The sequence below is a fragment of the Durio zibethinus genome, chromosome 2 (assembly GCF_047325235.1).
Source record: "Durio zibethinus cultivar Kanyao isolate XHJ-2024 chromosome 2, ASM4732523v1, whole genome shotgun sequence".
Classification (NCBI taxonomy): Eukaryota; Viridiplantae; Streptophyta; class Magnoliopsida; order Malvales; family Malvaceae; genus Durio; species Durio zibethinus.
In genome coordinates this window covers 279557-306158 of record NC_143163.1, presented here as the reverse complement: position 1 = coordinate 306158, position 26602 = coordinate 279557, and the positions used below count along the sequence as shown (strand labels likewise).

Sequence of the window (26602 nt, the reverse complement as noted above, 5' to 3'; positions counted from 1 at the left end):
TATAATTTTATTAAAATAATAAATTTTTAGATGATCAATTACACTATAACAAAAATTGATAATGACTTTTTTTTTATTTTCTTTGATTTTAAAATTTATTTACGTTTGACGATTCTAAAATCCTTAGAAGGAATAATTAAAGATAAAATGAATAATATATGAGTGACAATAGTTGTTGATGTGCTACTGCTGGTAGCGACAAAAATGCATGAGATCAGAGTAACAATAGTCGCTGGCGTGTTATAGCCGGCAACGATAAAAATGTATCAAATAGGAGCAATAATAGCCACTGGCGTGCTATGTTTGACAATGACAAAATGAATGATAATAAGGGCGATGATTGCAGCAAGTCTTCCCAAAAGGATGAGGATGACATATGGTTTAGTTTGAGGTGGTTGAGCCAACGTTGGCTAATAACTTTCTGTCGGACAGGGGGAGCCAGCGGGTTGCTAACACCATACTGGGTGGAGGAGGAGTTGCCACCATGGGCCCATCACCCTGCCGGTGATCAGGAACCGAAAGAGGTACTTCATTTCTTGTAACGTTTGTTGTAGAAAAAAAAATAAAAAAGAGAGAGCTTAACTGAATGAAAAGCCGTCATTTTTTTTTTTAATTTAAAAGCTTATTAGAATATATCCTTATCAAAGCTAAATAGCATATATATATATATATATATATATATATATAAATTTTATACAAAATTACTTCCTTCTCTCTTTTACACCTTTTACTAAGTTACATTTGTTTCTTATTTTGAACTTTGACATTTACTCATAGAGTTGTCATTTAACTATATATTTCTAGTTAAAAAGATAAACGATATTCCTTAACATAGTCTTTTATTTTATTATGGTAAAATTTTTCATCAATTCATGCAAGTTGCCCCATTTATTTTCTCTCAAATATTTGTACTCCTTGATATGATATATTATTATTGAATAAATTTAAAGATAGAATCTATCAATTCATGGATAAACCAATTGAAATGAGATATTACAATAAAACCAATTATTATATGTCATGTTACAAATATTTGGAACAAATGTAGTGGGATGAATAATATTTTCATTTTTCATTTTAAGTGGATTATTAGGTAAAAAATTATTTGTACTAATATATTAATTCGATACATAAATTGGGTTTCCCAAGTTAATTAATGGATCAATACTATGATTTACATGCACATTCAATAGTTTTAATATTTTATCTTTTGTAGTTTTAATAACATGAAATTTTAAAAAATTACTACTACATTTTTCTTGCTATGAAAAATAATAGTACTACACTAATCAATTGAGACTTCATTTGGATACAAACATATTAGAGCTCCAAAGAAAATGAAAAATAATTGTATAGTGTGATTAGTTACAAGAATTGCAAAATTAAAATTAATAATAAAAATATGTATTTGAATATAAATATACTAAAATTCTGATTAGAATGAAAAATAATCAATAGAGACATTACTCTAATAGTGTATTGATACAATATTTTTTTATACATTTTAATTCTAATTATATAATTCAAAATCTTAAAATTTTTATTCCCATTAACAAAGTCATTTAATTCTATTATTTATTTATTTATTTATTTATTATATTAAATTAACAAAATCATTTCAAGATATTTAAATGAAAATCAAAATAAAAAATAAAAAATGAAAGATTAAAATACATGAATCTTACTAGGAAAAAAAAGTTGCATAGATTTTTTTGTCCAGTCATTATAACTAATAAGGGCAAAAGAAAAAAAAAAGAAAAAGAAAAGCAATGGCATGTAGGGGTGATAATAATTGAATCGATAGGATTTTGTTCAATTTTTTTAAATAATATATAATATTATAAAATTTTATAATTCGATCCGAATCTAAATTGATTTTATTTTGAAACTAATTAGATCTAAATCGAATTTTATCAATTTTATTTGATTTATTAATTTTTAATTTTTAATTTTATATATTATTTTAATAAGTTTTTAATATATTTAAATAGATTTATATGTAAAATAATTATTTTTTATAAAAAATTAAATATATATAAAAAATAAAAATATATAATTATGTTTAATGCATTTTTTATATCTCAATCTAAAATTCAATCTAAATTTAATATATAAACTTAATTCCAATTAAATTCAAAAAATTAATTCAAATTAAATTAAACTATACAATTTCGAATTAATTTTCAATTTTTTCTTTTATTTTTTTCATCCTAATGACATGATTGGCAGGGAGGGTTCCACGCAGGTTTGGCTGTATCCAAATGCAGCTTGAGTTGGTTAGTTAAAAAAAAAAGAAAAAACTAATTGCATCAGTTTGAGGGAAACGCAGCGTTTTGGTTAGCCGGATGGCTTTTAAAGAACCTTTGAGCCTTTAGCAATGGCTTATACGTCGTGTGAGCAAAGAAATTGATTTGAGTCCCCGGAGTGGATGAATTGCCATGTGGGCGGCTACCCTATCTTTGCCTTCACCAATCTCTGCAAATTGTAAAACGCATAAAAATAAATGCTTCAACTTCAGACTCAGAGCATCACTCTTCGACTATCCTCTTGCAAGCAGAATCTTTGTTAGGAGTAAACTCCTCTCTCTTTATTTACTCGAAGTACTTTATTTTTCACTTTCTTTTTGTCAACTTTTTTTTTTCATCCCTGTTTTTGTTTTCATAGTAATCCCTTCTTTGTTTGAGTACTGAGATTGTCAAATACGGGTTTTTTGGTTTCTGTCAAAAAAAAAAATCAATAAGGTTTATGGGTTAAGAGAGTGCTGTTTATATGCTTAAAACAGCTATAAAGTAACTATATTTATTACGTGATAATTGTGTTCAAAGATACAACGATTATTGTTGTGTTCAATTTTGCAATTTGATAAATGCTCTGCTATATATTGATTGTGTTTGTTCCTCTGATGAAATCTTGGTAAACGGTTAGGAATAAGGATGATTCAACAGTTGAAAATTGGGCTATTTTGGTCCTAGTTACCATCTGTTGTATCACTGAGAGAAGACTGTATTAAGGAGATATAGTTGGCATAATAAAGAATTAGAACCTGGATAACAGCCACAGAAAATAGTTTTCTTTTTTCTTTTTTCTTTTGGTTATGGTATCTACCATGCTTTTACTAGAAGAGGCGTGTATGGAGCTATGATAGGCATCAACACCATAAAAATTAAGAAACATTGTTGACAAGTGTGCACACCGAGATGTAACTGTGATGATTATTTCGGTTATCTCATATTTTAAAAGAAAAAAAAAATTCATCCATTAAGTTAAAGAGATGCAAAAGGATACTGGCTATTAAATTAAAGTAGGACAAAGGTGGGAAGTTGATTTTGTGTGGCAAACAGTACATTCTTGTTGATTTAAGCAAGTGAATAACGTTGACTAGGATGGGATCCCTCTAAGGCCTTGCATCTTCCGAATTACAAGTTTTTATTTTTATTGTTTATTGTTTTCATATGAGCATATGCAAATTAAGAGTATTTTACCGATAACAATGCTGAGTTGCAACTGAAAGATGGTTGGCAATATTGGGATTCTACTAGTAGTTTTAGTTTGTATATAACCAGAACAACCAGGAGTGCAGCATGGATTCATTTATAATGATGCAGTACATTATTGAGGGGGAAAATTGTAGAACACCTTCAACATTCTTAAATTTTGCATTTTAGTCTGAGCTTTACCTCAGTCACAGAGGAGTGATTAGATTCTATGGTGAGCAAGTAAATAGATTAAAAAAACAAAAAAGATAGTTCCATCAGATATTCTTTGATATTGTATTTTACAGCCGTATTCTTTTGTCTTTCCCTAATTTGTGTCCTGGCATCTATTGGGTGTACTTGACTGCAGATTTGCCATATTCTACCAAAGAAAGCTGTTTGCAGAAGGAATTTGCAAATTTTGGCCAAATAGCTGAAGGTGATTGGAACACCTCTCCTAATTAAATGGATTTAACGGATTGTTATGTTACATCTCCAATGTTGTGTATACTTTAAAGTCTAATAACTATACGTCTATCTATGACAGTTAAGCTTGTCAAGGATGAATTCACAAAAAGATCAAAAGGATATGCATTTATTCAATATACTTCTCAGGATGATGCAATGCTCGCTGTAGAGAACATGGATCAACAGGTTCTATGTTGCCCTTCTGTATTGCCGACTTGCTCTTATTTTCTGAAAGTAGACAAATATAGCATGATATTTGTAGAATACACTTACCTTACCCTCTCTCATCCCTTCAAGTGAAGCAGAATTTCAGAGATTCTTCTTTCTATACATGATTAAAAGTTCCTTTACTGTTAATTTGACCAGTGTTTACGGTTCCTTTAGAACTGTGGTAAGCTTGAACTTTTGTCTGCAGGCAATTCTTATGGTAATTAATATGTCTACTTTGATTGTTTATCAGGTATTTGATGGCAGGCTGATATATGTTGAAATAGCAAAACCCGGGAAAGAGAGGCTTGGAGGATATCCAAAAACATCAGGTCCCCCGAGGACTAAGCAGGACTTACAGGAAACGAATGATGTGGCAGACTGCTGGTACTAAAAGATGTGGGACAAAAGTTGTTTAGTTTGCCAGGCACAAGCTGAATCACTTTATGTTTTCTGGCTGAAAGGGTTATACAATTTTAAGGAGAGTTCTATATATCTTTCCTACAGGGTAATTCTTATTGATCTCGATATAAACCAGTGGCCTATACCCTGCTCGTAAGTCATAACATAGTCTTCTTAAAACTTTATTTGATTATTGAGGATGGGGATGTCAAATAGGCAATTGATAATTCTACACTTTTTACTACTACATGTTTAATAACTTATGCTTTGTATTTTTCTCTAAAAATAGCTTCCTGAAAATAATTTTTGAAAAATAGACTTATTTTTGGAAAAATATGATATTGTCTGTTGTATGGATGATCTTGTGAAAAATATGTTTTTATATTTGGATGTTTTACACTCTACAGGCTTGTAATTTAGATATTTCACTAAGATCACCATGCAAATAAACCATATAAAGGGAAATAAAGCAGCTGAATATGTACAAAAATTAGCTTCTCTATACAATGTTTTAGAGAACAAATCCAATCATTTTTTATTACATATCTACGCTCATAAATCACTTGGTGAAGGGGATCTTTGTTAATTGCATTAATTAATGAACTTGTTATAAAGGCAAGAGATTAAAGATAATGACCATGGGTAATTTTTAGTTATATATATTTTTACTCATCAACCTTAGTATCTGATTATATAATATCTGCACGAAAAACAGTTAATTTATGGGTTTTTTTCACTAGGGAACTGCCAATAGGAGGAACTCGGGACACTTCTCATATATGACTAAGACGATGACTACTACTATGAAACTGATGGAAAAGAAATATTAGTAATACTACTAGTATGAGGATTAGGAATATTTTGTATATAAAGAATATATATATGTATATTTTGTATATATGTATATATCTACAGCAAAGGGTACTGAAATTACAGCATTTTCCGTTTTTGTGGAGGGAAGAAACCAAGTTCTTCGACTGAGGTGTCCGTCCATATACAAACATCATAAGATTTAGTGGCGGAGGATTTAAAGAAAAAACTAATTAATGAGAAATTCATGTTTTTCGAGAGAAAATCCACCATTAATTGTTTTACATTATTTTTAATTAGTTTCCTCAAAGTTAAAAACAGCAAAATATTTTTATCCTTTTTCTACATTCAATGAACCTTTTCTTTCAAGGACAAACTTTGTGGCGAAGATGATCATTATTGTTATACCATATCTTCAAAATGAACAAATTTTGCAATCGTAATTCTTGTCGTTTTCTCTTTTCTTCTTCTTCTTATTATTATTATTTTATTGTCCTTTACCCTCTGTCATATGGTGATGGAGACGTAGCTTTCATAATGGCATCTTCCGTCCAATCCACTTTCACAAACAAGCTTCAAGGATGCTTGCTCAGGCAATCGGAAACACTAGATTTATCCGGTTGCATATCATCACACCAGCTACTTCACTCAATTTTTTTTTCTTTAAAAAAAAACATTTATGTAAGTATATTTATATATAAGATAAAATACATCATTGACCAATTTAATTATATGTATGTTTTTAAAATAATTATTAAATAATTAGTTACTTATTAACATTTAAATCAATATTTTTTTAATCACTAAAACGTTAATATCTAATGAAATTTTGAGGAGACATGCTACGCAAGATGCCTAAAACCACACTAGAAAAAACTGCCATGTGAGATCAAACGTTAGTCTGCTTAAATGTTCAAAAATCCTTAGTCAGCTTAAATACCTACATAATTGGATAACTAATTATATATTTTACCTTTATATATAATAGAAAAAAAAGGCTAAATTAAAATAGTGAATAAAGGGAACTTTTACAAAATTAATTAAAATATAAAATGATCTAACTTGCTATATCAGTAATACTATTTCTTACAAGCCGCTTTAATAATTGATCTCTAAATTAATTCTAAAATATATATATATATATATATATAAAACAGTAGTTCAATTCTGCTTATTAAAACAACTTCACAAAGCTGTGACAATTTGATCCAAGGAGGGCACGGAGTCATTGGACTTGAGCCTATGTCGACAAGTAGGACAGGAAGAGTGAGAGAGCAGCCATTTATCGATGCAAGCAACATGGAAGCGATGGTTGCATTTGGGAAGCATCCGTATTTTGTCGCCATCCAGGAAATCTGCGAGGCAAATTGCACAACCTGAAGAAGATGATGGTGAGCCTGAATTGGCATAAGTTGAAGTTGGCAAAGCTACCATTTCTTTCTTCTTAAGGCCCGAGTTTAGTCTACGGGAGGCCACCCATTCCCTCGGCTCTGTCACAGCACGATGCGTGCATTGAAATACACATTGTAGCATGGATTGAAGGCCTAAGGCACAAACCAAGGCACACAACATGGCTGCCACGATGATCATAAGGTTCAAGTTTACTGTGGGTTCTTGTGTCTCCTGACAGGGGATGCTTAAGGAGGGACTAGCAGAGGGAGATGGTGAAATTTGAGCCATGGAGGAGAGGGAGATGAGGGAAAAATTGAAACTACTTAATTATGTGCAGATAGAGATGGCAAAAATGGAGGGAGGGGGGGGGGGGGGGACACATGGTACAGACATGAGGCCAAAGAGCAATGAGGCTAATCAAATATATGGTGTTGGTAAATGTGATGGGATGGGATGATTGAAACATTAATGGTGCATGCTGTATGCTTATGCTTACTTGATAATCCACTGTCTTCCCTTTTGTTTAATGCGCTTTAATTCAAAGCAAGGGAAAAGCATCACTCTCTTTCCGAGAAATTTTCAAAATTCTATTGGCTGCCTTAATCAAGTTATCTGATCCCTTGACTTATTCTGGCAAGCATGCGATATTGTCTAAAAATAGGGTTTTCACCCCTATTTTTTTTCTTCCCTTAATTTCCTCAATAAATAAGGATCTCCAATCACATAAAATTGAGCCCAGAAAATTGCAAATAAAAGAGTATAGATTTCCTTTTAATTACTAGCCAAATAATTGTCAAGAAACAACAAAATGATATATATGAATAAGATATGTTCTGACTCCACATGTCCTGCACATTTGTCTTGCTATAAATAGAGTAGAGATTAATTATTTTTTGGTAATTTTATCATTTTTCAAAATATAAGAGGATTATAAAATTTTCTAGGTAACTAAAAAATGAGTTTGAATCCCTTTTCTCAAAATGAAATAATAATAATAATAATAATAATAACAATAATAATAATAATAATAATAATAACAACAATAAGGATGTTGATCTTATAATGGAAAGATTTTGTTGTACTAAACTAGAAAATTTTCTTTAAAAAATAATATTGTACTACATTTAAAATAATACTACTAATTTATTTGGCAAAATCCTCACAATCAAATCAACTTAATTTAGGTTCTCACTTCTGTAATGCTAGCTGCCAATTCAATCAATAATCCCAATTTGACTTACCATGATTTCAGAGAACTTCTCCAAATCCAACTAATGACTGATATATATAGCATATCTATCATGATTCCTGGGCCAACATCATAATCACATTTCATTCATATGAGCACAAATCTAGTGGCATAGAAGCTCAAAATATAAATATATATAAAGTAATAATAATAAGAAAACTCGAATTATATATGTAGCCAATATTACTGCTCTTATTCTAGAATTTTTGTATCTTTGCTGCAAAACAGGATTCGAGGCATATATATATTTTCATATATTAATTACGGCCTGAAGAATATTCTTTTAGGGGGAAAAGTGACGAAATTATTCTGGTCATAATAGTAGAGATCCACCATGGAATATGTAGCCTATCATTGCTTGAATTGAACGAAATGGGATTCTTGAGATCATCGATTAGTGTTTGACGTTCTGCAGTTTTTAGTTTTTTTCTTTTCAAGGGTGGAACACTTGACAAAAAAAAAATGTTCAAATAGATGTGAGCGTGAGAGAGGACTTAATGACTAAAAACACTGAACTGGTAAGCTATGGGGATGTAAAGCTGGCATATGCAGAGTCCGAAACAATTCTGCTGCTCTCTTTAGAAGCTAGCTTTCTTGAAGTTGATTAATGGAATCGTTTTGGTATACCATGCCCTTTCATCAACCCCTATAAATTGTTTTGGGAATTTTCATTTCAAGTTTTTTGCTAATACTTAATATACAAGTATGTAGAATTGACTTTTTAGAATGAAGTTAACCAAGTGGAGTACTTATTCAAAGCATGAGGCTATCATGGATGAAGCTTTACAAACGTTTCTCTTTTATTCTAAACTATATTACCATAACAAAACGAATACTTGTAATTCCAAGCATCTAAACTTTTATTTCCTTAAAACTAAGCTACATTACTCTCTCCCATACAATTTTACTGATCAACAGCCACAGAAACCAGCCCATTGACTGCTTTGTCACTCTCTACAACTACAACATTATTTGACGCATTGGTCACTGCATGTACGGGGAACCCTGCAGTTGCTTCCTTTTGAATATGAAATGAGTACTGAAAATGATTAATCCGATCTGGAAATACTAGTAACGACGAAAAATCGGCAACCCACTTTGTTCCATTTCCTGCCACCGTCAATTTTCCAACTGTCGATTTCAGGCTCATGCCATTCACATTGTTCTGGTCGATCACCACTTGATCTATTGTACTAAATTTGCCGTCTAAGTGGATAATTGGAACCATGTTTCTGGCGTTACCGTTAAACATATTGTTAACTATATTTAGCCCGGATATTTGTCCCCTAATTGACTTTAACACTACATTAGCATCCCCTAGGAAAAATCCATTGGTAACGTGAACTTGAACAGGGTCTTCCATGACTGTAGCTGTGAAATCTAGGTAACAATTGTCAATTCTAGTTAGTGAAGCAGCTGATTTCACTAAAATTCCAACGCCACCAAATCCTGTTGCTTTGTTGTAACAATGTACACCCGTGACAATGTTAGCTTGTCCTCCTAATAAAATTCCAATTGCTGCCGAGAAGATGGCAACATCCGTGATTGCATTATCATTACTTGAAAGTTGAATGGCCGTGCCTGTGAAACTTTTCTCGCCCTTGTCTCCACCAATTGTGGAATGCTGTCCTAGGAAACAGCTTGATATGAAAGTCTCGTGGCCTTTTTGAACTAGAATTCCTTCCGTTGAGAAGTGAAGAAAGAAGCAATTATTTATGCGAATTCTAGCGGAGTCAATAATGAAGATCCCTCCTCCGCGATAACTTGAATCAAAAAGAATGTCTCGGAAGGTGATGTCCTCATAGTAGATTCCTACATTATCATCTTTTGAATTGGGAATACCAGTAGGGACAGTTGCTTTTTCTTTAAGGACCTGAGAATTTGGAGACCATACTTCAATGAGATGCCGGTCACCTGGAAATGTCTCTGACGCTCTCAACGACCCTCCTTTCACCTAATTATTCAATTAAGCATGGAACATGATCTGAATTAAACTAATTAAGATATATAATACTATTCAAATTATAAACAAGTATTATATTTATAAAAAAAAAATCACTGAATAGACAAATCAACCAACAATATTTCAATTTCACTTGACCTATAAGTTCTATTGCCCATTTCCTGTTATTATTTTAACGGCAATTAATGAAGCAAAAGTTTGTAATTGACCAACTGAATTCAGTTATAATTAACTGGTCTGTGAGAATGAGAGGTTGAATTTGTAATTGTAGCAATAGATTTGTACATTTGTACTATATTTCAAAACTTTTAGAGGGAAAATTTGAAAAAAAAAAAAATTGGTCTGCTATATATTTCAATTTCAAAGATTGAGATTCATGCATTGATAGAAAACAGCATTGTTGTTTAATGCTTTCCATGCAGCTGCAGGAAAGCTGGACCGACCAGTGCATCGAGGCAACGTGGCACAGACTCACATTCATTGCTGCAAATTCTACCCCCTATCCAACCCTGCCTTTAAAGTTCACCAAATTTACCCTAGAAAGGCTAGGCATAACTACAGGCTCCAGTAGGCACATGACTCCACACGACAAGGTACAAACGCAATGCAAGAAAGTATAGAAATATACATCTAAAGACTAAAGTTTTACGTATAATAATTGTCCATATAGCATATGCATATTTCTATACCCTGGTATCCGTAGAAGGAAGAGAAAAGAGGAAACTAACCACAACATTGCCTCCCCCAGAAGCAGGAAACCTTATAGGTTTGCTGATTTCGTAGCTTCCTCCTAGCAAATCAATTACAACACCACCCAAGTCATTCACTCCAGGCAGCATTTCAAGACCGCTTTGCGCCTGGAAAGCGTCATTCAACGCTTGCAAAATGGCGTCACTGCTTTCCTGCACCCCAGTTGGGTCTGCCCCATACCCAATTGGATAGAACACTCTTCCATTCTAAACCACACATTTGAAGAAAACCCATAAGTATGTACCAAATTAGAACAGGACAGGAGAAAAAAAAAAGAAAAAAGTTTGAAATGCTGAGACTAATACATATTGTAGAAATAGAAATGTAAGTATGGAAACATGGTGTGACTGTGAGTCTTATTACTGTTTTGGCGTCTGAGGAGTGGGGTTGGAGAGAAGGAGAAGAAAGTGCCAGCTTTTGTAGCTTTGACCCCAATTCTGTTAACTTCTGTTGTCTCATGGAACAAGTTGTTTCCCGCACCAGCAACAACATTAGGTAGCACAACGCTGAGAAGAATTTGTTTGCCATTCTTCTTTTTACCGCTACTTTAATTTGTATGTCCAAAAAGTTGCTAGACTCTGGGATTTACTCACTCGGTATCGGACAGACAGAGAGAGAGAGAGAGGTTTCTAGGAAAAAAAAAAAAGAAACTGTTTGTTTTTGCCTAAATATCTGAGCAGCACGAGAATACAGCCATGGAGTGTGGATGTGGTGTACGAACCAGAACCAGCTCTTTGGGTTCGGGGGACTTTTATCCGGGCTTTGGGCAATGTGTTCCACAATCCAACCCCCAACCAGCAGAACTATTAAGTGTATTACAACTTTGATACCTAAAATGTAACTATTGGTAGTACTAATTAGGAAATGTATTAAAGTTTTACTAGTATAATTAAGTAAATAAAACTGTTAAGTACTATATATGTAATACTCTTATTTCCTTTCAAGGAATAGCTGGGTCCACGCTGATGGTAATTCAGTTCAGGACAAATGAATGTTATTGTGGTACATGTATGCCACCAAAACATTTGGACTCTAGATGGCATAACTTGTTACAGCCTTGTTGCCATATAAGGAAAATAGGCAGGCTCCGTGATAAAACCTATGGCGCAATATGATATCTGGTACCACCAAAAAAAAGAAAACTTATTAAAACTAGAAGAATCTCCCAAAATAGACCAGATAAAATGGAAGGAAAAAAAAGAAGGCGACAAAATAAAGAAAAGGAACAAGAATGAATTTTTTTTCCCTTTTCAAAAAGAAAAAGAGATATTAATATATAGTCTTTATATAAAAGTAGTGAATGGTAGATTTTAAATAAAAAATTGGAAACAACTTTCGGTTTGAGAAGCTGTGTTTTTTTTTCCTTTCGCTTTTATAATCTTTATTTGTTTAAGGTGAGTTAGGGGAGAGAGAGAGGAGACTTGCGTTTTATTCAAAATATATTATTTTCTTGTGGAATTCTATAAGAATTTACCAAGATATATTGTTTGGCAGTGATCATGTCCAAATATTCGTTCTGATAAACGTTTTAATGGAACCCTTGCCGTGTTATATGGTAGGAATAATTAAGGAGATAGAAATACAAGTGGCGGCAATTGGTTTGCAGCCATGCTTACAGTAAAGTTATTAATTAGCAATGGGGTTGTCTTAGGTCTTAGCAACTATTTATTCAAGTGTTTTTTTTTTTTTTTTTTTGGCTCAAAACACTGTGTAGTTCAAATGGAAGTCAACTAAAACCCTTTTTGTTTTGTTCAATTGCAAATGGAAAAGTCTACATCCAAACAAGTGATTTACAAAAACATTTATCTCAATCGAAGCCATATGTACAAATTTTTTAGAAGAAAACTTGGAATTCAAACGGCTTATGTCCCTGAATGTCTATAATATCCTCTCCAGGCCCATATGGGGTATCGTCCTTGAATTGGTAGCGTCTTATAAGAATCAGACAATGGCATGGGGTCAAACCTCCAAGAAGAAAGTAAGAACATGACTGGATCAGACCGACCTCTATTAGCTCGACCTTCTTAAACTACTCCGTCCCAATAAATAAATAAATAAATAAATAAAAGTCCACTAAGAACGTCAGTGGGCCAGACGTTTCTTAGCTCTATTTCTTGTGCACTCCCAAAAATCTCTCAAGTATGATGATGCCATCGAATTTCAACTTCTCTCATAAATAAGATTTTTTTTTGTTATATCAAGTTAATCTTTTTTTTTTACTATGTACAATGTTCCCTATGATGTAAGTGCTTACACTGTTAATCTATAGATGTACATAATTATATGTTTTCAACAGAATAAGGTTGCTTATTCATCACTTAACTCAACCACTTTTAGACTTTTTATTCTTAACTTTGTAAATGGATAAATTATTATTATTATCATTATGAATTTTTTTTTGTGCAAATTATCGTTATGGTCTATATTAGTTAGTTAGATCTCTTATTGTGTGCGATGTGGAGTCTAATCGATCGGTTTAGCATATCATGCTGTTGGAACTTTGATGCTACATTATTTTTCGTTAATATATATATATATTCAAGAGCTATAAAATGCACCTAGCTCAATCTTCGATTTCATAGAAGAATTATATACAATATGTTATTGATTCGTTGAATTCATCCGCTTCTGATATTTGAAGTGAGTAGGATGACCTACTCTAACCACAGAAATGATGACTGTTGCCCAACCAAAGACGCCCAAAATGGCAAAATTAGTTAAACTATCATTTTCAACACCTACATTTTAAATATAAATATGTTGGTTCCACCTAGCAAATGGTCAATCTATAATTTATATAAATAATTAGTGACATATATACTCCATTGAGGAATTCTTCAAGCACAATGGTCATGAATCATTCAAAGTAAATTAAGACATATATATCTTAAGATGAATAAGTTAATTTGAAGAACAATACCCTAACTCAACAATTATATAAATAAAACTTAGCTATTTAAATCACTTTTTTTTTTTTTTTATAAAGGCGCAAAAGAATTTAATTGCATGAAAAATCATTCCTACCATATATAGTAGGAGTATTCCACAGTCCATAAACATTTATAGCATGAAGTAGCCTTGTCTTATTTGTTAAATTAATTAGTAGTAGTAGTAGTAGTATTTTTTTTAACAATTACATGGAATTTTGTAATTGAAATATAAATTTCACCAGAAACAGAGTATTAAAACCTTAGCCTCATGAATTAATATGTATGAATTGACTTGAAATATACGTAGTAATTAATTAGCTTTCAGAATTCTCAAGTCCATGAGAAAACAATTAATAACGTCAGCTGCTTAAGCTTGATCCACCGTGACGAAGACGTTTGCAGGTACAGCCATATCTGACTCGATCACAACACGGTTATCAGACACATTACGCAGGGTATGGCTAGGAAATGAGCTCCCACTACTTGTGCTTAGTGAATATTGCACATGCTTAATCAGGTTGGGAAATAAAAGAACAGGATTAAAATCAACTGTCCACGAGCTCCCATTCCCTTGAACGGCCCCTCTTGCAACCGTTGCTTTAATTTTCATCCCCTTGACATTATTCCTATCAACTACGACCTGATCAATTTCTTTGAAAGCCCCATTCGATTGGTCTAACTGCACAATTTCAACCCCCTTATTGGATCCACTGAACATGTTATCCACTATATTGATTCCATTTGCTATCCCATTTATTGATTTCAAGAGAACGAATGCATCACCAAGGAAAAAGCTGCTAGAGATATGAAGCTGAACCGGGTCTTCAGCCACAATGCCAGTGTAATCCATGTAAGAATTTACTATCCGGGTTTGTGTCAGACCAGGCAGCTTCAAGTAAATCCCCGTACCTCCAAAACCTGTTGCCTTGTTGTAACAATGCACCCCAGAGAAGGTGTTGGCTTGACCTGAGGCCATTATTCCTATGGCAGCTGAAAAAATCACAACATCCGTGACGGCATTATCGTTGCCCATTAGATTAATGGCGGTGCCGTTAAAGTTCCTTTCGCCTCCATCACCACCAGCGGTAATATGCTGGCCTAGGAAAGAATTCCTGATATAGGTCTCGTGCCCACCTTGGACTAAAATTCCGTTGGTGGTGAAATGGGCAATGTAGCAGTTGTCAATGCTAATCCTCAGTGAGTTTACAACTGAAATGCCTCCACCCCTATAATTGGAATCTAACATCAGGTCTTTGAGCGTTATGTACTCGTAGTTATAGGATGACGATGATGATGAGGCAAGCTGTGAATTCAAGGAGCTCCCTATTTTTCCTGCTTGGCCGCTAGCCGATGATGCAGACAAATCAATAAGATACCCATCAACTGGAAAATTGTCTGAGGCTCGCAATGTCCCTCCAAGGATCTGTTTCATAAAAAATTGAAGTAAATAAATTAATGAATAATGGAGATGAAATTAGTTTTAATTGGTTATCCGCCATTAAACTTGAAGTTGTTAATGTTCCCTCGGCTATCCAAATAACAAAAAAAAGAAAGTTGCCTCAAGCTTCTGCTTTTGCTTTTGATCAGACCAGTAGGAAAAACTATATTTCGCTTTTCAAGACAAATAAGAACTTTTCTTGCATCACATGGATATTAAGACATACCGTTTGCAGCTCATGGTCATGACTGTAGATTCTTGTTTGTGTGAAAAAAAAAAATTATAGAGCCTTTAGAAGAAAGTGGTGGGCTGATGGCATCGTTTTTCTTAGCAAGGAGATTATGAAATGTGATTTATTTTCCAATTAATCCATATTCAATTCATGAATTTTGACACAGCTTATTCAATTATCATTAGGCGACCCGGAGTTTTGTTGAAATTGACCCTCTAGATGAGCAGGTCCAAGGCGACCACGTGGCAAATGTACAAGAGTCAAACCAATGGGAAGGTGTCCAATGCATGATAAAATTTGAAATTTCAATTTTTCCAACAACCGCAGAAGGATTATGTTTATTTCATGTCCTAAAAAGCCCACCCTACCCTATTTTCTATACTAAAAGGGTCCATAGTAGACCAACTGCTTACAGACATTAACATCTAGATATCTTAGATTGAGACCGTTGTCTGACTGCAGTTTTCTTATGCACAAGTCATCCTACCACGTGGGTTTCAACACAAACACAAAATGCTATTGTGGGGCTGCTAGTACAGAAATCAAACATACGTATATGAGAAGATTATATGTTTTCTTCTATTTTCATCTGCATGTGGCAAATAATTTCAATTGATTCAAAATCTTTGGGGAGCGTACCATAAGATTCCCTGCACCCGCAGCCGGTAACTTCAGTGGCTTACTGATCAGGTAATTCCCGCCTTCAAGATTAATTTGTGGCCCACCAAGATTAGAGATGCCCTCCATCAACAACCCTTCACTTGGACCCTGAAATGCATCCTCTATTGCCTTGTTTAGTTCTTCGGTGCTGTCTGATTTCCCTGTTGGATCTGCTCCGTATTTTGTTACACGATATACGCGTAGGCCGGATGCTCCCTATATCCATCCTCAGTTGCATGCAATAATTAATGTCATCGATAACTTGAGGAAATGTTAGGAACAAGATTGACTAGAAATTGAAATTATATATACCTGTAGTGGCGGAGCAGAGGATGGAGAGGCGGAGATTGTTGAACCTGGAACCGACTCTCGACCAATAAGAGAAGCCTTAATCGCTTGCAATTGGCGCATTTGTTCATGGTAACGAGCAGCAGAAAACTGACCCTCACATGAATCACCACCAGAAACATGAATTATGAGCAAAGTAGCCAAACCCAATATCATGGAGAGTGGTTGTAGAGCATTTCTAGCCATTGTTCTCCTCATCTCTTTTCTCTCTGATTTCTCTCCGTTTTGAGAGAGACGGTTTCTTGAAATACTTAATATGACAAAATCAAGAACCAGGAGGAACATGGAAAGAGAAGGGGCTAACTAAGAGTTCGTAGGAAAATCTTTGGAATGTTTACAATATTGGATCACACAGTTGACACCCAGAACTGTTTAGTTTCTTTTTAAAAGTCTCTATGTTTTTTTTGGACGTGAGGATTGCTTCTTTTTCATTTAATTTCTTCTCTCACAAAACAAAAAAGTAATCGGTTACCAACTTCTTACTTTACGGACCCTAGCTAACAAGTTTGACATTGTGTAAATGTATTTTCACTTTCAGAGACAAAGAGCAAAGCCTAAGGTCAAAGAGGGTTATATAGACTTTAGGAGAGATCAATTATATAGTAACAGTACAGGAGTCGAGAGTGCAGATGATTCACGGAACAGTTTGTGGATCAATAAAATGGTTACCAACTGGGATATAATATGGGTGGGGGCTGCTGAATGACTGCCGATTTCATTCATGTTTTGTATTGAAGGAACTATGGAGTTATCTCATTCTTAATTATGAATTAACGAAATTCTTGACTTCTTTTTTTTTTTTTTTTTGTTATGGGCCTTTGATTTGTCAAACTAATGGATGGTTGAGAATACATGACGATGAAGAGAAGAGATATTGGACAAAGCTGTAAGGCGGATAAATAAGGGTTCAGCATAGTTTTTTTTTTATTTTAATGTGTGTGGAATAGTCATCAAGTTTTTCCAATTTTTTGCTGATATTCTTGGAAATTGTCAGTTTGTCAAAAGGAAAAGAAATTTTAATGTTCCATAACTGCAATGCAATTATCTTTTCCAAAGCTGACATAGGCACTTTCGAGAGAATGAAAATTTTTGGACAATTTATATCACCTCATTCACGGAGATTTTTTGTGAATTTCACATAGATTTTATAGGGTAGTAACAAATGATAAACCATTTTTAGGCAGTAGGTGCATAAAATGTAGGTTAAGATTGATGGTCTTGAGCTTGTAGAGAAATTAATCGGTTACAAAGCATTTGTGGAGTGAAAAATAAACTAACAAAATTGCAATTAAGAATGAATGTTAACAATTACTTGAATTAGTAGCCATATGTTGTAACATGCACGAGTAAGTTTTAAGAGATTAAATCACAAGTTAGAATTGGAATTTAATAACAATTGTATGTATCTTTGAAAGTAAAGGTTGATTTGATTCAGCTGGGTTGGGTGTATATTTATCATCGATACCGTATACTAAACTTCTTACGTCACAATAGCATGTAATTGCAGATAGATAAACATAGATATCCCAAACCCATCACAAATTTTTCCTTATGCATTATAATAGATCTATTTGCATAAGAAAATTAGGTAGAAAACGCCTCTTAATCTCATTACTAGTACAGCCAATCAACATAAGTCGAGTTGGATTCTTGACCAAAATTTTGTAATTTTACTTAAACCAATTACAGCTTAAGTTTATGTTGTTATAAGTCAACATTAAATAGTTAAATTAATACATGAAAAAGAGAGAAAAAAAAATGATTATATATTTTGATCATATTCCATTAACGTTGACAAGTGAATCATGCAAGGAATCTATATTCTGGTGGCTTCATTAATGTTGTTAGGTAATTAAGGTAGCTTCATTGCTAATACTTCATCTTTAAGTAACTGAACCAAAACAGAAACCTTTCTTCGCTTCAAGTTAAGAGCATCTCCACCTATAACCTTAAACTTTTAAAGTTTTTTTTTTTTTTTCAGACAATAAGCTAAAATTGTCTAATTCAAACTCTTAGAGTATTACATAATTATAACCTTAATTCAAACTCTTTAGAATGTTGAGAAAAATGTTACCTCAAGTATTATTTTAATCACCAATAATCTCGACAAGAACATAACCCTTCGATGAAATGATGAAACCTCTTAGCATCTCGCATAATGATCTCTCTGCCAACAATCTTTGACATGATCTTAAATGCAGCATGGCAATCACCACAAACACGAAGATTCTTGATTATACGAATCTGTCCACGAGCTGGAGTAGTGAGGAGGCCATTAGCAAGAGCAAGTCTCTCACTATGAGCAAGAAGAGCTTCTTCCTTACTTTCCTGGTCTATATCATGCAAAACAAATCTCGTTTCTGGAATATAACCTGCTTCTTTCATGTGCTCTTTCAAACTTCTTAGCAGTGCATAGATTCTATCATTCTCAGGATGTGATGTATCTCCGGCACGATACTCATGGACCCTGCTCCTGACTTCAAGCGGACTTTGACTTGCCAACTTCTTCTTCTCATTCTGTTTAAGGTCAGAATCTTTCAAAGGTATGAGGCCTAACTTTGACTGTTCATTCAAGCGAGATGGATCCAGCTGCTCCACAAGCTCAGCACAAAGATCACCCATTTCCAAGTTCCCATGAACTCTGCACAGATTCATTAGAGTCTCCCAGATATCAACACTGGGCTCAAATGGCATCTTTTCAATGAACTCCAATGCTTCATCCAGATGCCCTGCACTTCCCAGCATGTCAACAACACCAACGAAATGCTCCATGGATGGGACAATGCTATACTCACTGCTCATTGACGTAAAGTGCAACATTCCCTCATTAATATCACCTACGACACCACAAGCAGAAAACACTCCAATGAACATTTTAGCATCTGGTTTCAACCCAGCCTTCTTAAACTGAGAGAACAGATCAAGGGCATCCTCCCCTAGCCCATTCTTAGCAAGCCATGTTATCATAGTATCCCAAGATGTTAGATTGCGCCTCAGCATCTTGTCAAACACATCGAATGCATCATCCATAGAACCACATTTTGAGTACATCTCTAGAATCCTGTTATAGATGCTGATTTGGAGAGGTGAAAAAGATCTGATTAGGTGCTCATGAACAGTTTTTGCTTCTTGTAAAGCTTTTACTTCCCCACATGCCTTCATTAACTGCAAAATTCGGGCCAAATCCACATGAACACCTTGCTTTTCCATCAACATCAAAACTTCTACTGCTTCTTTAACATTCTGTTTATTGCAAAATTGATCCAGCAACTCAACCGTATCTTTCTTTGAACTAGTTTGAGAAAGCTCAGTTAAGTCACCCTCAGGATTAGAAGTAGCTGATACGTAACCATAAGAATTAGCATTACTTGTTACTTGACCATAAGAATTAGCGTTACTTGTAACTTGACCATAAGAATTAGCATTACTTCTAACTTGACCATAAGAATTAGTATCACAAATATCTTGTGGATTCTGCTGGTACTGACTGAAATTTGGGCCATGCTGATCACTTTGGCTTTGCTGAAATTGCCAGTTGTTGTCAACATGGTTCTCATTCAAGCTTCCCTGAGATTCTAGAAACCTTTGTAAATTAAGGTCAATTTGATTCTGTCTCATCCCTGTAGGCCCCTTCCAAAATGATCCTCCTACATTCTGCATATTGGAATTATTTCTAAAGGTTCCATTTACGTAAACTGAGTTATTCTGTAATTCATTTCTTGTGCTTTCCCAATGCATTCCATCATGATTTTGATGGAATCCTTTTGAGCTTTGCTCACCATTTGGACTTATCTGTAAGTTCCTATTAGTTTCCTCACAGCCATCAAAGTTACCAGTTTGACTCACGGCACCCTTTTGATTTGCCGTTGACCACAAATCACCACTATATTTATGATAATTGTCCCCAACTGGATTCCTCATACAACCATTAGGGTTTAAGGCAAGTCCATTTTGTTTCTGCTCATTAACTATGGGATTTGGGGTATAATATGAAGAATTCTCACTATAAAGACTATGAAAATCCCATCTTTCAGTGGCAGTGCTAAGCAATTTATAGAAATATGTGAAGGAATCAGAGAAATGTTGTGAACAGCGTACCTTAGATAAAGAGGTGAGAGAGTTGAAAGTAAGAAAAGACACCCTCTTGCTAGACATTAAACCTTCACCTTTGTAGAAACAGCAGACAAATGAAGTGATAGGGATTTTGAAAGGAAAATGGTTTAGAGAAGACTGGTGCTGTGGCGGCATTGGCAGAAAAACCAAAAACTTTATAAACCCTATCAATCTCAAGACTCTTTCCGCCCAATTACCACAGATACAGTGTAGGGCCTTTTGGTTCCAAATTTGGGCATCTGAGCTTAATAGCCCGTGTCTCGTGCAATCTCAATTGGCGAAAGCCCACAATAAAACAAAACTATGCGCTGAATCACTGGAATGCCAAGTGTCAAGTGAATCCCCAGTTCTCCTCTTAATACATGATTTTTTTTTTTTTAAACTCGAGTTCAACTTGGAATTTGGAAGAAAGAAGGGCTATGTGCCAGCTAAATCCTGTACATCAGTCGTCTCATTGCAAATATACGCAAACGCAGCGTTACATTGCCTGCCGCCGTAGAAGGTATGTCATATCTCTAAGCATAAATATGCTGAACTAATGGCCACTTGTTTAAATTTAATCCCTTTAAAAACAACTAATAAACTATTGTGTTTTGTACCCAAATTTAATTTTTAAAGAAAGGATTAAAAAAGAATGGAGGAGGTGATAAGCAAGCGTAAGGAGATTTGTTCATGGTTGTGAGTCTAGCTTCTGTTGGTTATTAAAAAATAATGCTTAAAGCTCGGCTTGATCCATCAAGCTTGTGAGATTCAAAATTTTTAAACTATGTATTAAAATTTTAATACATTTTTAATATTTTAAGTGGGTGAGTAAGATTCCCACCTAGCACGATAAGAAACCCGCTTGCAACAACAATAGGAACCACCGTTGTTTTCGGTTGTACTTACTGGTGCGAGTGAATCCACTCTGTTCCAAGGAAGGGAAAGGATCACCATTTCAAAGGCAGTCGAACGCGATTGGAAGTTCAAGAGACCTTGCCTGTCTTGTCCTGTCATTAAAATCTTACGTAGAAACTAATGCACAATAAAAGTCCAGTCATGCTAATAAAATCGTTAACTATGGATTTGAGGTTGCCATGAATTGAATTGATGCATGGCTTGGGCTTGGCTGTTGTCCAGCTCAGGTGGGATCCACCAGCAAGTCACTAAAGTCCAAACAGGAAGGCAAACGACTCTCGAACCACTTTTGTCCACAGCTGCGACTTTTTGTCTTAGGCTTAGAGCAATTACCCAATTACACCCTTTTTTCTTTTAGTAGTTGGCACTTGTCAGCAATTACCAAAACAAACCAAACAAAGCCAGGAAAGCCAAAGCCAAAAAGGAGTTGGCAATTGCAAATTTCGAAGGGGCGCACGTGAGCTAATCTGCTGAGCCACTGCCACTACTTTGGCTTTAGCAATCGCATGGCATCTCAACGTAGGAGCGCAAGCTTTCTCCCTAAGATCTCGCCACGTCATCACATCCCACGAGAATCCTGGATCCCTCCATCAAATGGGTGCTTGGCTGGTTACTGCTTTGCTTTATTAAGGTTTAAGGAAGCAGAAACGTGCATCAATTTTATCTCTAGTCAGTTGCGTGGCAGCTATTTCTGTTTGTGATTGGCTTTGCATTTTCATTTCATTTCCGCAAAAGCTAAACCCATTCTGGCAGGCATGACGATTACCGGAATTTCACATTTCTCTATTTCCTCTCTCCTTTTCTCTTTCTTCTTTTTGCTATCAACCTTTGCTTCTTCTTCTTCTTCTTATCTCTATCCTGTAGCTCCGGGTATTTCCATTTCTCTTCTTACCCTTGTTTATATATTTATTTTACTAAGAATAAATTTCCTAACAATTAATAATACTAGAATTCAATTTCAATCTTGCGTTTTTCTTTGTGTATAATTGAGAGGCGCTTTCAGTTATCCAAAAACTGCGTTTACAACTGACCTGAAGCTGTTTTTCCCTCATTCATCCAAAAGTAAAAGTTGTCTTTCTCGTTAGGCTGTTACAAGAAAGCCAAAAGAAAGAAGAAAAACTGTTCCTTACATTTTTGGCTCTGCAAAAATAGCTAGCAGCCTATACTAACACTATTGCTTCTGTTTTCTTCTTTGTGTGTGTGTTCATGAGTATTGATTGTTCTCTTACTACATGTTTATTGAAGATAAAGATGGCAAAACGAGATCTTTGTATTCAGAAATATTGAGGGACGAGGCAGTGGCAAGGCTTAATGAGCTTGGAAAGGTATTTATTTTTTACATTTTTGTTTTTTTACCTGTTTTCTAAATCATATTTAAGGTAAAAATGACAAGTATATTTAGTTATTCTACTTATTGCTACAAGAGTTTGAAACAAAAAGAAAAGAAAATCAGTTTGACTAAATTAAACTTTCAATTTCTGCATGTCGTGAAATATGCATTAGTATAATGTTTGAAACGTATTGTACGATTGAAGGTGATTTAGTGTATAATATGGGTGGATAGGAAGAAACAGGACTAATAGGCAAAGTTGATGCGCTCAAAGTCTCAAAGATGATCTTTTTCTTACAATATCAGATTACAAATAACAAAAAATAAGAAATAGGCAGAGACTTCACTTTGAGTTCCTCTGACCCAGAAATTGTTGATATCATATCTGAAAAACTGTTACACAAAGTAGAAAATTTATTCAATGAGAATTGAATTAAATATTACACACTGCTATTGAATCTAGCGATGATTACATAGTTGAAGCCATCCCATATGATTACTGATAAGTGTCCAGTTGAATTGTTGTGGCAACAAAGTTGGTTAATGTTTAATTTTTAATAAGCAGGTAAGCAATGCTGATGGCTATATATTCTTTGCCTCATTTAATAGGTAAGTGATGCGGATGGCTATCTTGAGAGAACATTTATGAGCCCAGCTTCCGTGAGGGCGGGAATTCTTATTCGTGAATGGATGGAGGATGCTGGTTTGAGAACGTTAGCTTTCTACCTTTCGTCAAATCTTAATCAGGGTTTCTAAAACTCTTAACTAATGGTTATGTTGACTTCCAGGTGGGTGGATTCCATGGGCAATTTACATGGTCGAGTTGAGGGCATTAATGCAAGTGCTCAAGCTCTGTTAATTGGTTCTCATTTGGTGAGGCCTTTCATCTTTCAATTTTCACTAATTTTTATGATTCAACATGCTATCAAGAATATGAATGTGCCGCTCATGCTGATAGTTGACAAATCTGCTTTGCAAATAGGATACCGTTGTTGATGCTGGGATATTTGATGGGTCATTAGGTATAATTTCTGCTATATCTGCATTAAAAGTTTTGAAAAGCAATGGCAAGTTGGGAGAACTAAAACGACCAGTGGAGGCAAGTTAGACACATGTTTTGATATTATAATATACCAAGCAGTTTTCCAGTTTCTTTTGTTTCTTTTTCACCCAATACAGGTTACTTTTTCTGTTGAAAAGATACTCATTTTCATGCGGACATGCTTTAAAAATTGAGTGGCTTTGAAAATATTCTACATCTTGATATCTTATTGATTATATTGTTGAAACTTGCAGGTGATTGCGTTTAGTGATGAGGAAGGAGTGAGGTTTCAATCTACCTTTCTTGGCAGTGCTGCTGTAGCTGGAGTTTTACCAGTTACAGCATTGAAGATATCTGATAAGAGGTTTCATTGATTAACACCCTTTTCATGTCTATTTATTACAAAGCTGCAATCAGTATGTTTACGCATAATCCATGTTTAGTGGTGTGACAGTGCAAGATGCTCTCAAGGGGAATTCCATTGACATTGCAGAGGAAAGCCTGTTAGAGCTGAAATATGATCCTGCATCGATTTGGGGTTATGTTGAGGTATGATGGCCTGCACTGAATTATTGTGAGAATAAACCTATACTGGTTATCGTGGGATATTCTCAAAAAAAGTTAGTTTTGGATTTCTAAGACTTGATTCAACTCTGCAGCTTCATATTGAACAAGGACCTGTACTAGAATGGATTGGTTTTCCTCTTGGTGTAGTTAAAGGCATAGCTGGACAGACAAGAATGAAGGTAAATGTCATCTTTTCAAAATAGATACATGAACTTCTCAAAACATTCTCACTCTATGATCCTTTTTACCAACTTTGACTTACTATACATAAGGATGTATGAGGACATAGACAAAATCTTAGCTACTGCTATGCAATTTACTACCTAACCCTAGAAACATGTCCTATGAACATTGATGGTTCAGTTAAGTGCAATGCATAAAAGCAAGGAATATTTAGAAGTAGAATTAATTTAATCAAGTTTGAAGCACCATAAGGTTGAAAAGTACATGATATGAATGATTGTATGATTTTTTTTTTTTTCTAATTATTGATTAGAGGAGAGAAGGGAAAAATGGGGATTAGAAAGAAAAGATATTACACATACCACAAGAAGTTGAGTACCAAATTGACCATAGAACAGTTTTGCTGCATCTTCACCGTGCGTTTTGGGTAAGCCTTGCACTAAACTGCAATCTAATATTTCTAATGTTTCTTAATGCATTTCTGAGGTGTACAAAGCAATAACAAACTTAGTGCTGTTTGGTTATCTCTTTTTGGCTTAATTTTAGCATTACTCTTCAATGGGCCCTTTTCCTTTCAAATAAATTTATTGGCTATTTGGAGATATATATTAGTTTATGCTCTAATCACTTTTTCCTACTGGAATTGCTCACTGCACAATTGTTGGTTTTTTAAGACCTCATTACACGATTTCTTTCAAGTTATTATGGTTGGGAAATTTGTTGTTGTCCTTTTCTGCACCATCCATAAATCTCTGTTTTCCTGAACTTCAAATATATCACCTACCATAAGCTCTCAAGCTCACCTACTCGTACATAAATAAATTTTAATTCACCATGGACAAGATATAGAAAGAATCAAGGAATGATTATCTTTATTAATTATAGAAAATGAAGCAACTTGATCATTAATTTTTCTATAGAAACTGTTTTCATCCTTTCATTTTGGGCTTATGGTTTCCTGTACTCTATTTGCAACCAAAAGCTTTCAATTTGGATCTAAAGCTTTCAACTTGGATCTATGTGGAACTAGAATAATATCGAGTCTATCTAATATTTCTGACAATAATTCACGGTTTTTTTCTTTCATTGAACTGTTCCACCTTTGCAGGTTACGGTGAGAGGTTCACAGGGACATGCTGGAACAGTACCAATGTCAATGCGTAGGGACCCTATGGCTGCTGCCGCGGAATTGATTGTATTACTTGAAAGTCTGTGTAAACATCCACGAGAATTCTTATCAGATGGCGGTAACTACAACGAGTTTACCATGGAATCTTTGTCCACTTCTCTAGTCTGTACTGTCGGAGAGATATCAACCTGGCCAAGTGCAAGTAATGTCATTCCAAGCCAGGCAAGAACTTCTTCCATGAACACATCTCATTGTCAGCCTAAATAGGAATGCTGATAAGCAGTGAATGTGAACTCTAATGCAGGTAACGTTCACTGTGGATTTACGTGCAATTGACGATGTGGGACGTGAGGCTGCTCTTTATGAATTATCTAATCGGATGTATCAAATATGTGATAGACGCTCTGTATCTTGCAGCATTGAACGAAAGGTAGGAAGCTTACTTAAACTTTTTGCATGGCATTTGCATAACAAGAATAATCGTTAACTTTCTCTGCTGTGGATCATTTCAGCATGATGCAAATGCAGTAATTTGCGATCCTGAACTGAGCTCACAGCTAAAATCTGCAGCTTACACTGCCCTCAACGGAATGATAGCGGAGGTCCAAGATGAGGTTCCTGTGCTAATGAGCGGAGCAGGACATGATGCGATGGCCTTGTCTTATCTAACCAAGGTTCAGTATCTATTTGCTTTAGCTTACAACTAATATGGCATGTGAATTATCTTGTCATATGGTAAAGGTAGCCATGATTTTGGAACAGGTTGGAATGCTATTTGTCCGCTGTCGAGGAGGCATAAGTCACTCCCCCGAGGAGCATGTATCGGACGACGATGTTTGGACAGCCGGTTTAGCTCTACTAGCATTTCTTGAGACCCGTGTGTAGATATAGCCTTGGTTAAATTTCATGAACAGTAAATCTTCCGTTCAATGATCCATTATTATTGAATTGTACGCTCCATTTACACGAATTCCCCATCCATCCTCACAGGCCTTTTACCCGGTTTCTTTTTTTTTTTT

General features: G+C 34.7%; 4 protein-coding genes and 2 pseudogenes across 6 annotated transcripts; 2 read left to right on the top strand and 4 right to left on the bottom strand.

Moving 5' to 3' along the window:
* Window positions 1-2373: 2373 nt before the first annotated feature.
* LOC111308154 (RNA-binding (RRM/RBD/RNP motifs) family protein) lies at window positions 2374-4951 on the top strand. The gene is made up of 4 exons (XM_022906459.2): window positions 2374-2571; window positions 3844-3912; window positions 4021-4127; window positions 4402-4951. Exons 1-4 carry the CDS (start codon window positions 2439-2441, stop codon window positions 4540-4542), a joined length of 450 nt encoding a protein of 149 aa, XP_022762194.2. The 5' UTR covers window positions 2374-2438; the 3' UTR covers window positions 4543-4951.
* Window positions 4952-6292: 1341 nt separating this feature from the next.
* On the bottom strand, window positions 6293-7101 carry LOC111308153 (E3 ubiquitin-protein ligase ATL76 pseudogene; annotated as a pseudogene).
* Window positions 7102-8737: 1636 nt separating this feature from the next.
* LOC111308152 (Pectin lyase-like superfamily protein) lies at window positions 8738-11494 on the bottom strand. The gene is made up of 3 exons (XM_022906457.2): window positions 11078-11494; window positions 10693-10920; window positions 8738-9955 (listed from the first exon to the last, which is right to left on the bottom strand). Exons 1-3 carry the CDS (start codon window positions 11240-11242, stop codon window positions 8906-8908), a joined length of 1443 nt encoding a protein of 480 aa, XP_022762192.1. The 5' UTR covers window positions 11243-11494; the 3' UTR covers window positions 8738-8905.
* Window positions 11495-13753: 2259 nt separating this feature from the next.
* On the bottom strand, window positions 13754-17560 carry LOC111308151 (polygalacturonase QRT3-like). The gene is made up of 3 exons (XM_022906456.2): window positions 16287-17560; window positions 15954-16190; window positions 13754-15067 (listed from the first exon to the last, which is right to left on the bottom strand). The coding sequence occupies exons 1-3, from the start codon at window positions 16605-16607 to the stop codon at window positions 14012-14014; spliced, it is 1614 nt and encodes a 537-aa protein (XP_022762191.2). The 5' UTR covers window positions 16608-17560; the 3' UTR covers window positions 13754-14011.
* Window positions 17561-18165: 605 nt separating this feature from the next.
* Window positions 18166-20694, bottom strand: LOC111308516 (pentatricopeptide repeat-containing protein At4g32450, mitochondrial pseudogene; annotated as a pseudogene). The gene has a single exon (XR_016327550.1). The product of XR_016327550.1 is annotated as a pentatricopeptide repeat-containing protein At4g32450, mitochondrial pseudogene (transcript).
* A 1271-nt stretch (window positions 20695-21965) lies between these two features.
* Window positions 21966-26531, top strand: AAH (allantoate amidohydrolase). Of its 2 annotated transcripts, XM_022906862.2 has the most exons (12): window positions 21966-22202; window positions 22578-22657; window positions 23272-23375; window positions 23451-23535; window positions 23645-23761; window positions 23959-24068; window positions 24148-24253; window positions 24364-24450; window positions 25563-25805; window positions 25888-26013; window positions 26096-26257; window positions 26346-26531. In XM_022906862.2, the coding sequence occupies exons 1-12, from the start codon at window positions 22088-22090 to the stop codon at window positions 26466-26468; spliced, it is 1458 nt and encodes a 485-aa protein (XP_022762597.1). In that variant the 5' UTR covers window positions 21966-22087; the 3' UTR covers window positions 26469-26531. The 2 variants fall into 2 exon arrangements, with proteins under 2 accessions (XP_022762597.1, XP_022762599.1); XM_022906864.2 differs by lacking the exon at window positions 21966-22202 and having other exon boundaries at window positions 23228-23375.
* The last annotated feature ends 71 nt before the right edge of the window (window positions 26532-26602 follow it).